The 19201-nt window shown below is 39.2% G+C and overlaps 1 protein-coding gene across 2 annotated transcripts in view; it reads left to right on the forward strand.

Annotated features, from left to right (window-relative positions):
- The window catches only part of Magi3 (membrane associated guanylate kinase, WW and PDZ domain containing 3), a 154407-nt gene that overhangs the window by 89923 nt on the left and 45283 nt on the right, over positions 1-19201 (forward strand). For both annotated transcript variants that reach the window (XM_070006369.1, XM_070006370.1), the window contains exons 4-6: positions 7575-7784; positions 10688-10862; positions 14361-14440. In XM_070006369.1, the coding sequence (XP_069862470.1) occupies positions 7575-7784; positions 10688-10862; positions 14361-14440 (465 nt within the window). The remainder of the gene's footprint in view (positions 1-7574; positions 7785-10687; positions 10863-14360; positions 14441-19201) is intronic.

A 19201-nucleotide genomic window follows, 5' to 3' on the forward strand; every position in this document is an offset into this window, starting at 1 on the left:
TGGCTTTGTCAGGCTGTTACAGTTGCCTGTCCTCCAAACTCTGTGGTGGTGGGGGACCATGTTTCTCTTACTCTGTAATCCTCAGTTCCTAAAGACAATGCTTAATGAATATCTGGCCTTGAATAAGCTATATCCACACATGCATTTGCATTCTAGCCAGTAATTCCCCATAATTTCTCTCCAGCAGCAGCACCATCATTTACTTCCTCTTTCCTCCTGTTCCTCATCAGTCAGTTATCAGAGCGCAACATCCCTTTATTTGCAGAGACATCCATAGTGCCCTGCTATTCACTCCAGCCATCTCATAGCGGGACCCTGACTGAGTCTGGACTCTTGCCATGAATGTCTCTGCTTAGCTCTTCCTTTCTGAGTCTACCCTGCCCTTCAGTACCACGTCAATCTCCCTCAGGAACAGCTCTGATCACATCTCCTGGTCAGAGCATTCAGTCAAGCCCTTGGTCTTCTAAGTTTAACTTAGCTTCTCTTTCTGGGCTTAGCACCCATCCTTCATTTATTCATTTATTCATGTGATACTGTTTTATTCTGCAACCCTTTGTTGAAGACCTGTTTTGTGTATGAGGTAGGGACACTGACCGAGGTGCTGCTTCCCTAATGAATCCTGTGTCTTAGGTGGGGAAGGCAGTCACACAACAATTAGGTGGAGAGGATAAGACAAAGTGAAGCAAAGATTTGAAGAAAATAAAAGGAATATCTTGTTTAGATAAGATAGCTAGTGAAGATTTCCCAGAAAAACGTGTAGCTACCTACTTGTTTTCACTTTTATGCAAGTAGCCTCCTTTTTATACTTAACCGCTCTGAAGTGTTTAATGTGTATGGCTTCTTTATGTGTGTGCTCACAAAATGTGTGTTGTGTCTTGTGTGCATATTTATTATATACATCTGAACTATGTTCTGTGTCATTCAGTTTTTTTCATTTATTACTGTAAATTTTAGATTTCTCTGGGGTACTGTACTATGTATGCAATCATACTACATATGATTCCGAGCTGTAGTCTGCAGTATGAAGGCATTGTGTGACAGTCCTCATCTCTACTAATTAAGCTGCACTGAGTATTTTTGCATAATTTCAAAAGAGCAAAAATGCATTATCTTGTCCATGTAATTGTAACCCCTCTGTACAGTATTTTTACAATAAAAAAAAAATTTTTAAAGAGCAGAATTGTTTAGTTGAGCACAATATCTGCGTACTAGTCAGATGAGTGGAATGCGCTGCAGTCTTCTCCCTACCCCAGCAACACACAGGCCTTACTAATGGCTTCTCAGCCTCAACACTTGGCATATCCAATTTCATCGTTTTGCCAACCTAATGGTTGTAGAAATGGTATCTAATTTTAATTTTAGTGTCTCTGGTAGTCAGAGAATTTGAACATCTAGTCATGTCTTTAGAACTTATGCAAATTATACATTTGTTTGTTTTCTCCTTTTGAAACCTAGATCTCAATCAGTGTCTGATATAAGGAGGTTGATTAATCTCTTACCTGGGATAGACTTTTTTGTCTCATTCTGTCACCTGTTAACCTTATCCCATATTTCTTCATGAAATGTAATTCCTTATTTATTTATCATGTTTATCCCTACAGTGACTCTGGATAGCATTTTTCCATTTCAAGGAAAGTTAAACCTCTTAGAATTAGATAGTAATAACTCAGCATTCACAGCCAAGTATGTTCCCTAGGGATACCATGAGTATCCTTAGATGGATGGACTTTCCATTCTTCGTGGAAAATAAGATTCCTTGATCATATATATAGGTTTTTTTATATATCAATTTTAACACTTTTTCTTAATATCTATGCTTTGAAAGTTTTATTTATACATTCTCCTGCTTTTGAGTCATAAGGATTTTGCCTACATTTTCTTTCATGAAACATGAGGACTTGTTTTATGACAGAGTGGCCTCTTACTGTGTGCTCTATGCTTGGCTCAGAGGAAATGCAATGTAAACAATTAGGCATCATTCTCCTCATCAGATTGGCAAAAATACAGAAGTTTGATAATTGCAAGAAATAGAACCTCCCATACATTTCAGGCAAAGATTTTATAAAATGATACATTACCTTCCCTAGAGAATTCATTGCTTGTATTCTTGTGTCAGCCAGCACCAGAGTAACCATTATAGCACTGTTTGAAATGGAAACAACTCTCTTTTAGTAAGAGAATGGATACAAGACACCTTAATTTGTATTTCATAAAAATGGTCTATTATGGACCAATGTGTAGTACACATCTGCAATCCCATTAGTCTGTAGGTGGAGACATGAGAATCAAGAGTCTTAGGCCAGCCTGGTCTACACTAACACATTCAAGGCCAGCATGAACTATGTTAGGAGAATATGTCTAAAACCCAAGGGCTGGGAATACAGCTTAATGGTAGAGTGGTAGGCTAGCCAGGTGCAAAGCTCTGGGTTTGATCCTCAGTACTTAAAAAAAAAGAAAAGAAAAGAAAAAAGCAAGTCGGGCGCTGGTAGCTCACGCCTGTAATCCTACCTACTCAGGAGGCTGAGATCTGAGGATCACAGTTCAAAGCCAGCCTGGGCAGGAAAGTCCATGAGACTCTTATCTCCAATAAACCACTAGAAAACTGGAAGTGGTGCTGTGGCTCAAGTGGTAGAGGGCTCACCTTGAGCTGAAGAGCTGAAGGATAGCACCCAAGCCCAGAGCTCAAGCCCCACACTGACCTCCCCCCAAAAAAGAAATATGTATCATTCTGAAGAAGTTTTAGAATTATAAACAGAAGGCTGTAGAGGAATTAGTGTAATATTCTACTTTAAAAAAGTGTGAAACATGAAGACACTGAAGCTTTTATTGAAAACAATTACATGTGTGGATGCATTTATTTACACACACATCCTAGAGAATACAGTATTTGGGAGAATGACACAGGTCCACTTCAGTATAGCTTAAGGGATGGGTCAAGTAATAAAGGGCTTATTACTCTAAAATCAGGAACAAGACAAGGATGTCCACTCTCTCCACTCCTCTTCAATATAGTATTAGCACTCCTACCTAGAGCAATTAAGGCAAGAGGCAAACATAAAGGGGATCCAATTAGGGAAAGAAGTAAAACTCCCCCTCTTTGCAGAAGACATGATCCTGTATCTAAAGAACTCTACTGCCAAGTTACTTGAGCTGATCAAAAACTTTGGCAAAATAGCAGGGTATAAAATTAATCCACAAAAATCAGTGGCTTTTCTGTATGCCAACGATGAAAAGAGCAAACTGAAATCAGGAAAACAACACCTTTTCTAATAGCTCTCCCCAAAATACCTAGGAATTAACCAAAGAAGTGAAGGACCTCTATAATGAAAACTTTAGAAACCTGAAAAGGGAAATTAAAGCAGATTTAAGGAAGTAGAAAAACCTCCCATAGTCCTGAATTGGGAGTATTAACATTGTGAAAATGGCAATATTGCCAAAGGACATCTACAAATCCAATGCAATGCCCATCAATATCCCGACATCATTCTTTAATGAAATAGCAGAAGCAATCCAAAATTTCATATGGAATAATAAAAGGCCCCAAATAACAGAACAGTCAGCAGGAAGACTAGTGCTGGAGGAATATCAATACCAAACTTCAAACTCCTACTGTGAAGCTATATAGTAATAAAAACAGCTTGGTACTGGCACAAGAATAGGCCTAAGGACCAATGGAATAGAACTGAAGACCCAGAAATGAACTTAAAGACCTATGGCCCCCTAATCTTTGATAAGGAAACCAAAAAAGCAGGATGAAAGAAAGCCTCTTCAACAAATAGTGCTGGCAGAATTGGCTATACACATGTAGAAAACTGAAGTTAGGTCCTTATAGATCATGTTGTACCAGAATCAATTCCAGGTAGATTAAAGTTATGGAAGTAAAAGCAGATGCCCTGACAATATTACAGGAAGGAATAGGGGGAACTCTAGGGCTTCCTGGCACAGGTTGAAGCTGTCTTAATGAAGACACAGAAACACAACAAATCAAAGAAAAGTTGGATAAGTGGGATTGCATTGAACTGCAGAGCTACATAGCAAAGGACATAACTAGCAAGATCAATAGAAAGCCCATGGATTGGGAGAAGATCTTCACTAGCCATATAACAGACAAGGGCCTCATATCTAAAATATACTTAGAACTCAAAAAATTCCCCCAAAGCAAATCATCAAAGAAACAACCGCCCCATTAACAAGTTGGCTAAAGACTTAAAAGAGAGACTTCTCTGAAGAGAAAATAAGAATGGCCAATAGACACATGAAGAAATGTTCGACTTCTCTGGTCATAAAACAAATGCAAATCACAACATTGAGGGGCTAGGAAGGTAGCTCAGTGGTAGAGCGTTTGCCTTGCATGCATGAGGCCCTGGGTTCGATTCATCAGCACCACATAAGCAAAAAGAAAAAAGCCAGAAGTGGCACTATGGCTCAAGTGGTAGAGCGCTAGCCTTGAGCTGAAGAGCTGAGGGACAGCGCATAGGCCCAGAGTTCAGGCCCCACGACTGGATCCCCCCCCCCAAAAAAAAACCAACAACAACAACATTGAGATTCCACCTCACCCCAGTTAGAATGACTATGATCAAGAACTCTAATAACAACAGATGCTGGTGGGGATGTGGCCAGAAGGAAACAACACTACTATACTGTTGGTGGGAGTGTGAACTTGTTCAACTACTCTGGAAAGCAGTATGAAGCTTCCTCAAAAGACTCACATAGAGCTCCCCTTTGACCCAGCAATCACATTGCTGGGCATTTACCCAAATGCTCACAAACAAGGCCACACTAAAGCTACCAGCACAACCATGTTCATTATTTTTTACCATAGCTAATGTACAGAACCAACTCAGCTACCCCTTGGTAGATGAATGGATCAAGAAGATGTGGTATATATACACAATGGAGTTCTATACTTCCATCAGAAATAATGACATCGCCCCATTCGTAAGGAAATGGAAAGACCTGAAAACATTATATTAAGCAAAGCAAGCCAGGCCTAGAAATACATGTTTCATGTTTTTTCTCATTTTTAATAATTATGTATGATATTTTTAGCAGGGGATCACAATAGCCCAATTGCTAAGTATATAGGACCATATATAATGAAGCATATCAAAATGAATTCAAGAATTAGAAATGAGGTTCTTATTATGTCCTGTATGCAGTTACTTCTATTTTTTTCTTCTGTTTTAGTTTTATGTAGCCTTTATCTTACTTATAAGCTTATCAGATCTGTGGAAGGGAAAGGAATCACAGGAACATCAGGATAAAGGATGAACTAATGTAACAATGATACTCACTAGACACTATGTTGGAAGTGAACTTTACAACTTGGGGCAGGGAGGGGTGGTAACAGGGAGAAAATGAGGTAGGGGTAACAGTGTTTAAAAAGACAAGTACTCATTACCCTACTTGTGTAACTGTAACATCCCTGCTCATCACCTTTACAATAAATTTTTAAAAAAGCAATTAAGGGCTCAATTGTATATGTGACCATATGCAGGCATGTCCTTAAAGTGAAACAAAATTTCAAGGAGATTTGGCAATAATACCTGGAAGATAAGTTGTAAATAAGTAATGTATATGCTCATATAATAAGTAAGCATATAAGTAAAATAGAAATTTTATATGACTGATAGCATTAGCCAGTGTTGTATATGTATGAGATATTGGATAGTTCTGTTGTAAAAATGAAAAGGTTTTTGTAGAAGAAAAAAAAAAGTGAAAGCATTTAAGTTATTAAACCTTTTTTCTGTCCATTATAGGTAGGGTTCACAAATCTTAAATATTTGTGCCTGTAGCTGAGATCTTGATATTTGCAACAATTAAAGGGGGAAAAAAGTATAAATGACACTAGCTTTTCTCTCTCCCCTTCCTTCTCCCTTTCTGGCCCTTCCTCCACCCTCTCCTCCCTTCATCTTCTTCTTCTTTTTGGTGATGGTGGTACGGGGGATCAATTTGGGGCTCGAATATAGGCAAGTGTGTGTGCACACATGTGTGTGTGCGTGCGTGTGCACGTGTGCGTGTGTGTGAGCGCATGTGTGTGCCTGTGTGTATTTAATCTAAGCCCAATAATTATCTTTTTCTGTTTAGAACAAGTTGAAAAACAAAGTGCATTCTGAAGACAAATCTTTGCAGTGACTATGGATAGCAATTTTCCATTTCAGGGGAAGTCAAACCTCTTAGAATTAGATGGCAATGACTCCGCTTTCACAGCAGTGTGTTCCCGTTTTTTGAGTATCCTTAGATGGATGGGCTTTCTGTTCTTCATAAAACATAAGATTCCTTGATTGTATGATTATTGGGCATAAAACAGGAACATTTTCTTCCAAACCTTGTTTAGAATATTTCTGTGTTCTTTGCCCAGAGAACTGTGACCCTGCTTTTCCCCAAGGCCTTTCTTTCCTTACAGACTTCTGGAAGGTCTGGTCTGTTTTACCACAGACTTTGCATTTGTCTGTGATAAGATAAGTGATCTCCTTCAAACTTGAAAGCAAGGAAGTAGTAGGGGAAAGGCAGACCTAGTGCAGAAGTCGGTGGTTTGATTTCCTTGTTTTGTCTTGAATATTTTCATGATAGTTACTACTCATAGCCTTCCAAAACATCCACTGTAATGTTTTTTCACTTAAACATCCCTTGTTTAGTACACTACTTAATTTCTAAGTCTGTGTTGTGGGACCAGTCCAAAATTTGTTTTCTATCTAGGAAAAAAAATCCATTTTCATTTATTCCTTTATGTAAAGAACATCTTACTGTCTACTTACTGCCAAACAATTTGATTAGAAAGTATGGCTTTTTTTTAATAAATGACAAGAAAAAGTCATAAATATTTTACTTCTTATTTATCTTGGTATAGTGTTAGCATAATTATTGGCAAAGGTGCAACACACTGTGACTGTGACTGCAGCCAGCCCGGCCTGTGCAGACTGAAGTGTTCACTTGTTTTTCTTCTACTCTGGAAGATTTATTTGTACTATTAAAATTGCTGATTCTCAAAGCAAATTTAAATATTTACTGCTTTTATGAGAGTAAGCCTGTATTGAATTAGGCTAATAATGGCTCTAGGTGCTCATTGTATTGCCTGATATCATTGCAATGCATAGAAAACTCTTTAAATTTCAGAAACAGCCTACATTTTTATGTAAACTAGTTGAGCTTTATCCTTTACCCACATATTTCCTTCCTTAACCAAAATAGTTCATTGTTAGAACCAAATGATTTGTGTTAGTTTTATCCTTCTTCATTCACTTCTGCCTTTTATGTCAACTAGTCTTCCATGAAGCATATTAAATTCACAAATTAGGCCCTAATTGAGAACCCATGTACAAAGCAAGCCCTGTAGGAATAAATAATCTATATGTAGTCCCAGCCGTAGTCCAGATGTTAGGTAATGTAGGACAAGATCATGAGGTCTTTACTTTCTACTTCTTGCTCTCCTAGGGTGTGCTTTGGTCTCCTTTTGGACAGGGGTAGATACTAAAAAACCTTTAGTGCAAGAAGCAGCAAGACACACCCTAGGCAGTACTGTTGCGACTGATCTCAATACTAGTGCTTTCACTGGCTCCTGTCTGTCTACCTAGGAAACTTCTATGGAACCCCCAAGCCTCCAGCAGAGCCCAGCCCTTTCCAGCCAGACCCTGTTGATCAAGTTCTCTTTGACAATGACTTTGACACTGAATCCCAAAGGAAGAGAACTACCTCTGTCAGCAAGATGGAAAGGATGGACAGCTCTCTTCCTGAAGAGGAAGAAGATGAAGACAAAGACGCTGTTAATGGCAGTGGACCCACAGGTTTGTAACTAGATGGACAACTTCTGGTTTCTGTGGTGATTCCACTGTAACATTGAGTTGAATATAGTAAAACTTTACAAGGAATGTAGAGAGAATAAGTGATTTTTGTTTTTTGTTTGTTTATTTTGCCAGTCCTGGGGGTTGGCTTCAGGGCTTGGACGCTGTCTCTGAGCTGCTTTTGTTCACAGCAAGTGCTGTACCACTTGAACCACAGTGCCAGTTCTGGCTTTTTCTGATTAGTTTATTGGAGATGAGAGTTTCTTTCGCCTGGGCTGGCTTCAAACTGTGATCCTCAGATCTCAGCCTCCTGAGTTAACTAGGGTAACAGGTGTGAGCTACCAGTGCCCAGCAATTCTGATTTAAAAAAAAAAAACTCTATATGGAGCAGTTTCTCTGTAGACCACCTTGTAAGCCAGCGAGACTTATCTCAATTTTGGTAAGTCAATAATAAGCTATCAGTAATAAAAATAAGACACTATGGCAATACTCTATTGGCCTAAAGTATCTGAGAGTCTTCTCTGCTGCTGGGATACAGGAATCTTACTGAGCTAAATTTATTTTACAGGAGAAATGCAAAGTATATATATATATATTTTTTTTTTTTTTTGTCGGTCGTGGGGCTTGAACTCTGGGCCTGGGCGCTGTCCCTCAGCTCTTCAGCTCAAGGCGAGCGCTCTACCACTTGAACTACAGCGCCACTTCCGGTTTTCTGGTGGTTTATTGGAGATAGGAGTCTCATGGTCTCTCCTGCCCGGGCTGGCTTTGAACCGCGATCCTCAGATCTCAGCCTCCTGAGTAGCTAGGATTACAGGTGTGAGCCACCGGCGTCCGGCTGCAAAGTATATTTTATAATATAGCCAGCCTTCAGCCAGAGTATATAGATTTTGGAAATATATCAGTAAAAATTACTAGAAAGGTTACTAGCAATATTTTTTATTTAGATTTTGAAATATTAGTGTGTATACTTTTGAAGGGCTAGAGTTTTGCTTGTTTTGTTCATTATTGTATCCCTTGAAACAAAAGCAGTGACTTGACATATAGTTTAAAAAATGCAAATATATTGACCAGGCCCTTGTTAGTCAGTCACACTTATAATCCTAGCTACCCAGGAGTCAGGGATCAGGAAGATGTGGTTTGAGACCAGTTCAGACAAAAACCTAGGGAGGCTCCACCTCAGTTAACAAGCCGTGCCGTGCCATGCCATGCGGAGGAATAGGTAAAAGGGTCAGCCTAGGCAAAAAGGCAAGACCCTACTTAAAAAATAGCTTCAAGGAAAAAAGGCTGGGGGTTATGGATTAACCTTAGCAAGGATAAGGTCCTAAGTTCAAACCCTAGTCCAACCAAAAAAAGAGAGAGAGAGAGAGAGAGAGAGAGTGTGCAGATAAATAATAGGTAAATCATGGCCTCATCTCCTTATTTTCCCAAAACACAGTTGTCTTTTCCTTTATCAGTTGTTAAGATGTAATATGTAACCCAGTACTGGTAGCTCAAGCTTATAATCCTAGCTGTTCAGCAGGCTAAGATCTGAGGATCACGGTTCAAAGCCAGCCTGGGCAGGAAAGTCCATGAGATTCTTACCTCCAATTAACTATGAAAAAAGCTGGAGGTGAAGCTGTGGTTCAAATGGTAGAGTGCGGGGCTGGGAGGTGGCTCAGTGGTAGAGTGCTTGCTTGCCTTGCATGCATGAGGCCTTAGGTTTGATTCCTCAGCACCACATAAACAGAAAAAGCTGGAAGTGGTGCTGTAGCTCAAGCGGTAGAGCGCTAGCCTTGAGCTGAAGAGCTGAGGGACAGTGCCCAGGCCCAGAGTTCAGGTCCACGACCGGCAAAAAAAAAAAATGGTAGAGTGCTAGTCTTTTTTTTTTTGGTCCGGTCATGGGGCTTGAATTCTGGGCCTGGGCATTGCCCCTCAGCTCTTCAGCTCAAGGCCAACGCTCTACCACTTGAGCCCAGCGCCACTTCTGGCTTTTTTCTTTTTGCTTATTTGGTGCTGAGGAATTGAACCCAGGGCCTCAGGTATGCAAGGCAAACGCTCTACCACTGAGCCACCTTCCCAGCCCCCTAGAGTGCTAGTCTTGAGCAAAAGAAGCTTAGGGGCAGAACTCAAGCCCTGAGTTCAGTCTTGTACTAGCCTTCTTTCCCCACCCTTACTCTCTCTCTTCCCTTTCTCTCCCCTCTCGTCTCTCTTGCCTCTCTCTTGTGACCTTGAATGAGTTAACCTCTCTGTGCTTACTTTGTTCAGTCTGTAAAATAAGGGTGGTAATACAGGGTAGTTGTGAGCATTGCTGGTGTTAAAGAGGTTCTACACACCCCCACAGTGTAACCCCCGCTTTCACTATATTTGATGTCAGTATAACATGTGGAGGAGATGGGGACAAACAAGTCATTTAAGGATTCAGGTGGACCTGTTGCAACAATGAGAAGTACAAAATGTCATGTCAAAACCAGCTTTACAATGTCGGTGTGGGGGGGGGGAGGGGGGTATAATTGGGTGGGGGGAGGGGGATAAAATTGGGTGGGGGGAGGGGGGAGGCGGGGAAGGGAAGTGAAGGGTAAACAAAGGAGGAGGCTGCAATGCTTGGTAAGAAATGTATGCATTATCCTGCCCATGTAATTGTAGCCCCTCTGTACAGTATGTTCTCAAATAAAATAAAATACAATTAAAAAAAAAAAAAAGAGGTTCTACACAGGACAGGGTTCATAGTAACAGAAAATGACTAGCATTGAATATGCATATTTCTCACTTCAGAATGTCTAGAAGAATGTGGACATGTAGAATAGATAAGTAAAATGTCAGCATGTAATGCTGATACTATGTACACATGTATAGCTTGCATTTTGTTAGAAACCAAAAGGGTTGTTTGACTAAATGTAACTTTACTGTTCCGTTTTGTCCAATGGCAGAAAACAGAGAGAGGCATTCAGAGTCACCAGACTGGATGAAGACTGTTCCAAGTTATAACCAAACAAATAGCTCCATGGACTTTAGAAATTATATGATTAGAGACGAAAACCTGGAACCACTACCCCCAAACTGGGAAATGGCCTACACAGACACAGGAATGATCTACTTCATTGAGTAAGCCAACTCCTGCCTCTCTTCAGATGCGCCGCTACTGTGGGCATTGTCCGAAATGTTGCTAACTTCATTTTAAATGTGTGCCTGCTTGGCAAAGCTCTTGTTTCTTCTCCTTTCTTTGGAAATATTTTTTATACAAGTAGTAGATGATCCTTATTCTGATTAGCTTCCTGGATAGCATTTTATTATTTTTTACTTAGATGAACAGAATAGTATATTTTGCCTCTGGTTTTATAGAAGGAAGACTGACAATTGATTTATCACTAATGGTAAAAACAAAAGGAAAACAAGATTTTTTTTGTGCTTTAAATTTTTTTTTTTAGATTATCCATGCCCATTTCAAGAACTATCATCTGTGGGGTGGGACATACTATTATCTGAGCTAAGTATTTTCATTCCTAGAATTTAGGCTTAATGTATTCAGACAATATAGTTATATAACATAGGAGGAAATACCATTGACCCTCAGAACAATTGGTACAATAAAAATGTACAGAAAATACTGTCTTTACTGGAAAGCACTGTCAGGGTAATAGTATATATTCATAAATATATACTGAGTAGCATAGAATTGAATCAACCTAAAACTGAATACTTTCGCATCAGAGAATAATAATTTGCAAATCATTTGTTCTTTTTGTTGTTGTTGTTGTTGGTTGTAGGGCTTGAACTCAAGCCCAGGCACTGTCCCTGAGCCTGCTTGTGCTCAAGGCTAGCTCTGGACCACTTGAGCCACAGTGCCTCTTCTAATTCTTGAGTGGTCAAATGGAGATAAGAGTCTCATGGGGACTTTTCTGCCCTGGCCGGCTTCGGACACGATCCTCAGATCTCAGCCTCCTGGGTAGCTAGGCTTACAGACATGAGCCACTGGCACCTGTTGAATTTCATATAGCTGTAATGCTCATCTTTAAAGCAGTTTAATCCCAAATATTTGATCCCAGTATTAATGTAATGAACTTTCAGAATATAATAAATAATAGTAAAAATATTGAGGGCTGGGCAGTACACTCAAAGAATATCTACTTAGAAATTAATTTAGAGTAGACTTCTGAATCGGTTCCTCTAGCAGTCATCAACCCATATCCTTTACTGGATATCTTCCTTTGCCCAGTGGATTCTAGTGTTCAAAGATGTCAGTTTGACTACATGGTATTCTTTTTTACCATATGTAGTGGTACATTCTCATGTCTATGTCTACATAAACATTAAGAACCTGGATCACACAGACACAACTAGATGCACTCTTCTGTGGACAGTTTAATGGTTTTCAAGGACAATTGAGAAGTAAATTAGAACTTAGCTATAAGTGGTTAACATGTCTATAGAAACAGACTATGAAACATTAAATCTATGATACTTTACCTTGCAAACAAAGATAGCAAATTATAGAGATTTATTTTTAAGAAGTGTATTGTTCAGTGTACCAAAGACCTGAAACTATGAAACCTCTAAAAGAAAACAGAATAGAGAAAGCTTCACAACACTGGATGTGGGAAAGACATCTGAACTTGACACTAAAAAGCCTGGAACTACTAAAGCAAAAGCAGACACATGGAACTAGAGAAACTTTGAAGCTTTCTGCATGGCAAAGGAAGCGTCTACAAATGGGAGAAAGTATTTGCAAATTGTGTATTGCATGAGGTGTTAACATCCAGAATACAGTTGAATATTTAGTGCTAGGTAAAGTTGTTCTGTTTGCTGTTGGTCATGTGATTGGTCTCTGTCACACTAGCATGGTGGGTCAGGGTTGACTGGAGCTGGAGCAAAGGTATATTGATACAGGTAAAAATATTACTATATTGTAGGAATGGGCTCTCCTTTATGTTGGGATATACTGGGTAAAATTCTAGGAGATTCCTACAGCTGCTTATTTAGAAATTAAAGAGTTTGATTTAGCAAGATATTTACAGAAGACTATTTATTTATGACTTATTTTAGTTCTAATTTATTTTGCTAAGCCCGACTGCACTGGTTTATGTTTTAGGGAGATTTTTCCATGTAGAGAAGGTATAGCACAGACTTTCTAAAAGCAGTCTTAGTTTTTCCAGTGGAGACTGATGATTATTGAACATGCAATAGAACGTGTCTCTGCCATGGTCTGCTGCCTGGCAGTGGCTCTGAAATTATTGAACTCATGGGTTGAAGAAAGTGTAGTGGGTGACTCACCCCTGAAATCATTGGCTGCATTGCCTAAGAGTGGACCAGGTAGAGATGAACAAGTTAGGATACGTGAAAGATGTGCATGGGAACTTGCTCACAGTTTTTCTCATAGTTCTTAAAATATAAATTTACAGTTTCTACATCCATGTACATTTTCTCTCATGTCTTTTTCTTTTCTAATATGACTGTATTTTTTCTTTCTGCTGGCAGTGTGATAGACGGGTCCTACATTTCGTCTATTGCACGGTGGCCTGCATGGAAGATAAAGTACCGTCCACCTGAGTCAGGACGCATGCCGCTCTCTGATGAAAGCATTTGGGTGATGATGGAGTCTTTCTGAGTGGCCCATTCTGATGATATTGTAGAATGCAATTTTACCACGTCTGTGGTTTTTACTTGCATGTTACAGAAACAGCTACTTTACACCTTGTTTACACTTTAATCTGTTTTATCTTTGTGAAGGCAGTTTTCTTTGTTTTTGTGGGATTTTGTTGTTGTTTTGCCGGTCATGGACGTTGAATTCTAGGCCTGGGCACTGTCTATAAGCATCTTTTGCTCAAGGCTAGCACTCTATTACTTGCATGTTACAGAAACAGCTACTTTACACCTTGTTTACACTTTAATCTGTTTTATCCTTGTGAAGGCAGTTTTCTTTGTTTTTGTGGGATTTTGTTGTTGTTTTGCCGGTCATGGACGTTGAATTCTAGGCCTGGGCACTGTCTATAAGCATCTTTTGCTCAAGGCTAGCACTCTATCACTTGAGCTACAGCACCATGTCCACCTTTTTCTGTGATTAATTGGAAGAGTTTCACGAACTATTCTGGCCAAGATGGCTTCCAACTGTGATTTTCAGATCCCAGCCTCCTGAGTAGCTTAGGATTACAGGCATGAGCCACTGGTGCCAGGCTGAAGACATTGTTTGACCATTTGTGTCTATATTCCCAGCCCTCAGCATAATAACTACATATCATAGATGCTCAAGAAATGATGGAGCTCTTTTGAAGGGCAGTAGAAAAACTCAGCCAGCATGAAAGTAAGATTTCCAGTGATACTTTGCCACTTAATAATGCACAGTGTGTGGCTTTGTGTGCGCCCTGCAAAATGTCTTTGACCACTTAGATAAAGTACTACTCCTTTGCATGTGATCCTCTCTTTAAAGTCTTCATTCTCAAATTTGTGCCTTAACATCAGCTTTCCTCTGTGGAAGTTTTTAGAACAGGGGTTATTGATTTTGAAGGCCTATGAAAATAAATGTTTCAACATCACTTTTAATTTGCTTTTGAAAAACTTTAATTCCTCTTTATTCTCCTATTTCTAATTGAGATCTTTATTCTACAGCCACAACACCAAAACAACCACCTGGTTGGATCCTCGTCTTTGTAAGAAAGCCAAAGCCCCTGAAGACTGTGAAGATGGAGGTAGAGATTCAGAATCTTTTATGCCATTCTTACCTTCTCTGTTCTTTCTTGCTCTGCTTGCTTAGTTAATGCATTTTCTAAAACCATAAACAAATTGTAATGTGTTGAAGCACATGATTTGTAGGTAGACATCTTGATCTACTGACTGTGAGAATTATAACAACGAGTATTACTTTGTGAAAAATGTCTTTATCTCCTTTGAGAGGATTATAGTTCTTTTTTTTAAGAAACTTAACAAAAATATATTTTTCTCTTTAAATGCATATCCTTAAAACACAATTCTTAAAGTTCAATAAATTTAGGAACATTCTTAACTACAAGGTAGCATATTTGTTGAATCTTCAAAAATACGTTAAATTTAGTATGCAATGAATATGCTAGAATGTATTCCTTAGCTAAACCAATAGAAACTCAACGAAAGCCTGTCCTATACTACCCACATACAATTTTACTCTAAAAATCACCAGATAGGCTGGGAATGTGGCTTAATGGTAAAGTGCTTGCCTAGTATGCATGAGGCCCTGGGTTCAATTCCTTGGTACCACATAAACAAAAAATAAAGTTAAAATAAAATGTTATTTAAAAAAAGAATTACCAGACAATAATATTTATCTATGTTGTATATTACAAGTTTATATGGTAGCATGTAGTTTTGCAAATAAGCATAGTATTTTTCCTACCCAAAATGGTTTGATATGTCTTGATCTTGAAAATAGGGTATAATTAAACAGAATTTCCAATTTTATTGTTCAAGATGGTTATAATCTTAAGAGTTCTTCTAGGAACAAACAATTGAAAAAGAAGAAACATCTAAGCAGGGTACCAGAGGCTCATGCCTGCAATCCTAGCTATTCCAGAGGCTAGGATCTGAGGATTGCGGGCCGAAGTCAGCCTGGGCAGGAAAGTCTTTGAGACTCTTATGTCCAGTTAGCCACCAAAAAGCTGGGTGTGTAACTGTAGTAGAGCACTAGCTTTGAGCATAAACGTAAAAAGCTTAGGAACAGTGCCCAGGTCCTGAGTTCAAGTCTCAGGACCAGCACCAAAAAAAAAAGTTTATAATGGCATCAAAAAAATTGAAGCCGGGAGGCTGGGAAGGTGGCTTAGTGGTAGAGCGCTTGCCTTGCATGCATGAGGCCCTGGGTTCGATTCCTCAGCACCACATAAGCAAAAAAGAAAAAAGCCAGAAGTGGCGCTGTGGCTCCAGTGGTAGAGCACTAGCCTTGAGCTGAATCAGAGCTGAGGGACAGCACCCAGGCCCAGAGTTCAGGCCCCACAACTGGACCCAAAAAAAAAAAAAAAAAAAATTGAAGCCGGGCACCAGTGGCTCATAGCTGTAATCCTAGCTACTCAAGAGGCTGAAATCTGAGGATCATGGTTCAAAGCCAGCCCGGGTAGGAAAGGCCATAAAACTCATCTCCAATAAACCACCAGAAAACCAGAAGTGGTGTTATGGCTAAAGTGGTGTAGCGCACTAGCCTTGAGCTGAAGAGCTGAGGGACAGTGCCCAGGCCCAGAGTTCAAGCCCCATGACCAACTAAAAAACAAAAAACATTGAAATCCTCAGAACAAATCTGTTGAAACATTCAAATCCCTTACACCAAAAACTATAAAACATCACTGAAATTAATAATGACCTAAGAAATAATGTTCATGAATCAAAGGTCACAGTATTGGTAATTACATCCTTTCTTTGTGAATTGATATGTAGATCCAGTAAATTCATAATCAAAAATATAATGTGCTATTTTAAGGACATTAAAAACTCATTATCAGGAAATTCAAAGGCTCTAATCAGCCAAACAACTTAAAAATAACACAGTTGAAGAATAGCCTACCAGATTAGAAGACATGCTGTAAGGCTACAGTAATCAGGACGGTATGGTACTGGCATAAGAACAAATAGGTCACTGTGGCAGAAGAGACCAGAGATAGGCATATATGCATATCCAGGGTGATTTATAACCGAGGGGACAGATGAATTGAATGTGGAGCAAAGTGTAACAGCTGGTGCTGGGACAAGTTGATATCATATGGAAAGGCGAACCTGGGATCTGTAAACATAGCTTGGTAGTTTGGTGGCAGAGTGCTGACCTAGCATACATAGGTTCTGTGTTTGATTCCAAGCACTCCCTCCCCCCACACCACCCCCCCTCCCCCAAAAAAAAAAAATGAGAAAGAAGGACTTGGGTACTTCACCAAAGAAGGAAAGGTGCTGAAACCTGTTGGAAGGACTAAAGTCAAATACACAACACCAAAGATTTGGTTGTATTTAGGGTAACTAGAACTTTATTTCTGGCAGAAATATTTTCTGGTAAAATTACATGAAAGTTTTAGAGAACTTTTGGCATTTTCCTCTGCGATACTGTCTTAAGAGCAATGAAAATATCTCCAGAAAGACTTCACAAGCAAAGAATGGCCATGGCAGCCTTAACCATACAAACCTTAGACACATCCAAATGTCCATGAACAGAATGGATAAACTGTGCAGTGAAATACTACTCATCAGTGAAAGGGAAAAAGACACTTTTGAAACATTCAAGAACACTGAAGAATCTAAGAAACGTTGAATGCAAGAAGCTAAATAAAGAAGCATAAGCACTTGGTTATGCATGCTCATCTGTAGTGATAGAAATTAGAAACGAGTGGAGACAGCTGGGGAGAATTGAGGTGGTTCTCTGCTCGATGGATTTTCCTTCTCGAGTTAGGGGTGGCAGTAACTTGGATATGGGCAGTTGCCCAGATCCATTTTATGTAGCTGAACAAGCAGTTGAATTACTTTTTTCATCCTTGAAAGAGCACTTATGGGCATTTTATTAAATATTAAGAAATCATGTTTTAAATTATTTTTATACTATACCTCCGTTGTCTGTAAGACTCCAAAAGCAAGTTCTTTGTGATGATGCTGTTAGCCATTGTAATCCTGACGAGGATACACAGATGCTGTAGTTTGGCTTTCCAAATTGCACATAAGGTGTTAGTCTGTAGAATACATCTGTTTTGCTGTTCTGTTTCTTTTCAGACTTAGCTATGTTTCAATTCTCTGCCCTTTCCCGTTTGTGGAGAGTGTTCTCATAGTTTTAATCATCACTTTGCCATAGCTGACTACCTTACCAAAATCTCTAGTATTTTTCTCTGTACTGAGCTCTCTCTATATATGTGTCTTCTCTTGATTTTGAAACTTTTTTTTGAAGGGGTAGGGGGTTGGGGAGGTCGTGGGGCCTGAACTCTGGGCCTGGGCTCTGTCTCTCAGCTGTTCAGCGCAAGGCTAGTGCTCTACCACTTACTTGAGCCACAGTGCCACTTCTGGCTTTTTCTGCTTCTGTGGTGCTGAGGAATCAAACTCACAGTCTCATGCATGCGAGGCAAGCACTCTACCACTGAGCCCCCTTCCCAGCCCCTTTTGAAACTATTTTTGTCTTACTAGTACTTTAAGTAAATTAAACTAACGCTGGCATCTTTCTCCTTTGTCACTCCTCTGCAGTGTCTCTGTCACTCTTTTTGTCATACCTAACCATTTACATGATCTTTGGGACAAAATCCTGTGATCATGTTTGCTTTTTCTTCTCTTCTTGCTCTAGTCCCTGTATTTTCAAGCCTGGTTCTTTCTCCTTATTTTTGCTAATGTGTAATTATTCAAAATTTCAACATATAGAAAAACTTGGCAATTTTATTATATTTGGATATAGTTGTAGATATAGAAGCATGCCCATCTCTGAGTTAATACCATTAATGTTCTGCCACGTTTCCTTTTTGTTTAATTGTGTAGTGCTGAGAATCAGACCTAGGACTGCACACATGTAAGAAAGTCTTCTACAGCTGAGCTGCATCCATTTCACCTGCCCATTGTCGGCTCTTTGCTCATGTTTTTTCTTCATATTATGTCTTCTCTGTTCTAATCACCACACCCTTGGATATTCTTGGTCTTGGTCCTCTAGTTACTTTTATCCTCTAATACACCCCTCATGCCAACATTGTCCAAAATAATGATACTCAAAGCTATCTATTGTTATACCAGAAGAACACGTTAGAACTTATTTTCATGATTGAAAAAAAGGGTATAAACTGAACTTAACCCTTTGGTGTTCAGATTGGTATTGGCATTCTTACTCATTCTGCCTGTCACTATGCTCTGAGGAGAAATTAGTATAATACCCTTGCTTTTTGTCCAGGGTACTGTGAAGTTTTTCAGTTTACTTGTGCCAGTTTTTAGACTATGATACATAGGCTTCAAAGTAACCCACATAAGATAGATTTCTGCAAAACGCACTGCAAAGGAAGGTAACACAAGTAAAAAAACCCAGAAAAGCTAACAGTCTTCAGATACCTCATATTGAGGTAAAACATGAGAAGGATTCAGTCATCTCCTTTTCAGACATTTGGTTTGCATATGATGTGTTCTGCACATGTACATGTATGTATGTTCTGTAGGGTAGTGTATATATTCATGCATCTTTGTGGGTACATGTTCTCATTTTTTACTGAGAAAGCTACATAAGCAAAATGTTATGGAGAAATTGCTGTGTACCACTGAATTAAAATTTCTAAAGTAAAATTACCTCTCCCTTGCTCCCTGTTGTTTGCAGAATAAAGCCCAGACTCCTTGGTAAACTATTAAAGATTTTTTTTTTAGAACTGAACCATGTTTTATATTTCTCTTTCAAAATATTTCACATCATCAGTGTGGCCTATGTTTGTCTTTGCCTTTGTCCTGTACGTGTTTCTTCTGACAGAAATCATGCTTATTTCCTGTGCACACCTGGC

This window comes from Dipodomys merriami, unplaced genomic scaffold, assembly GCF_024711535.1.
Source record: "Dipodomys merriami isolate MVZ:Mamm:240054 unplaced genomic scaffold, mDipMer1.0.p SCAF_7, whole genome shotgun sequence".
Classification (NCBI taxonomy): Eukaryota; Metazoa; Chordata; class Mammalia; order Rodentia; family Heteromyidae; genus Dipodomys; species Dipodomys merriami.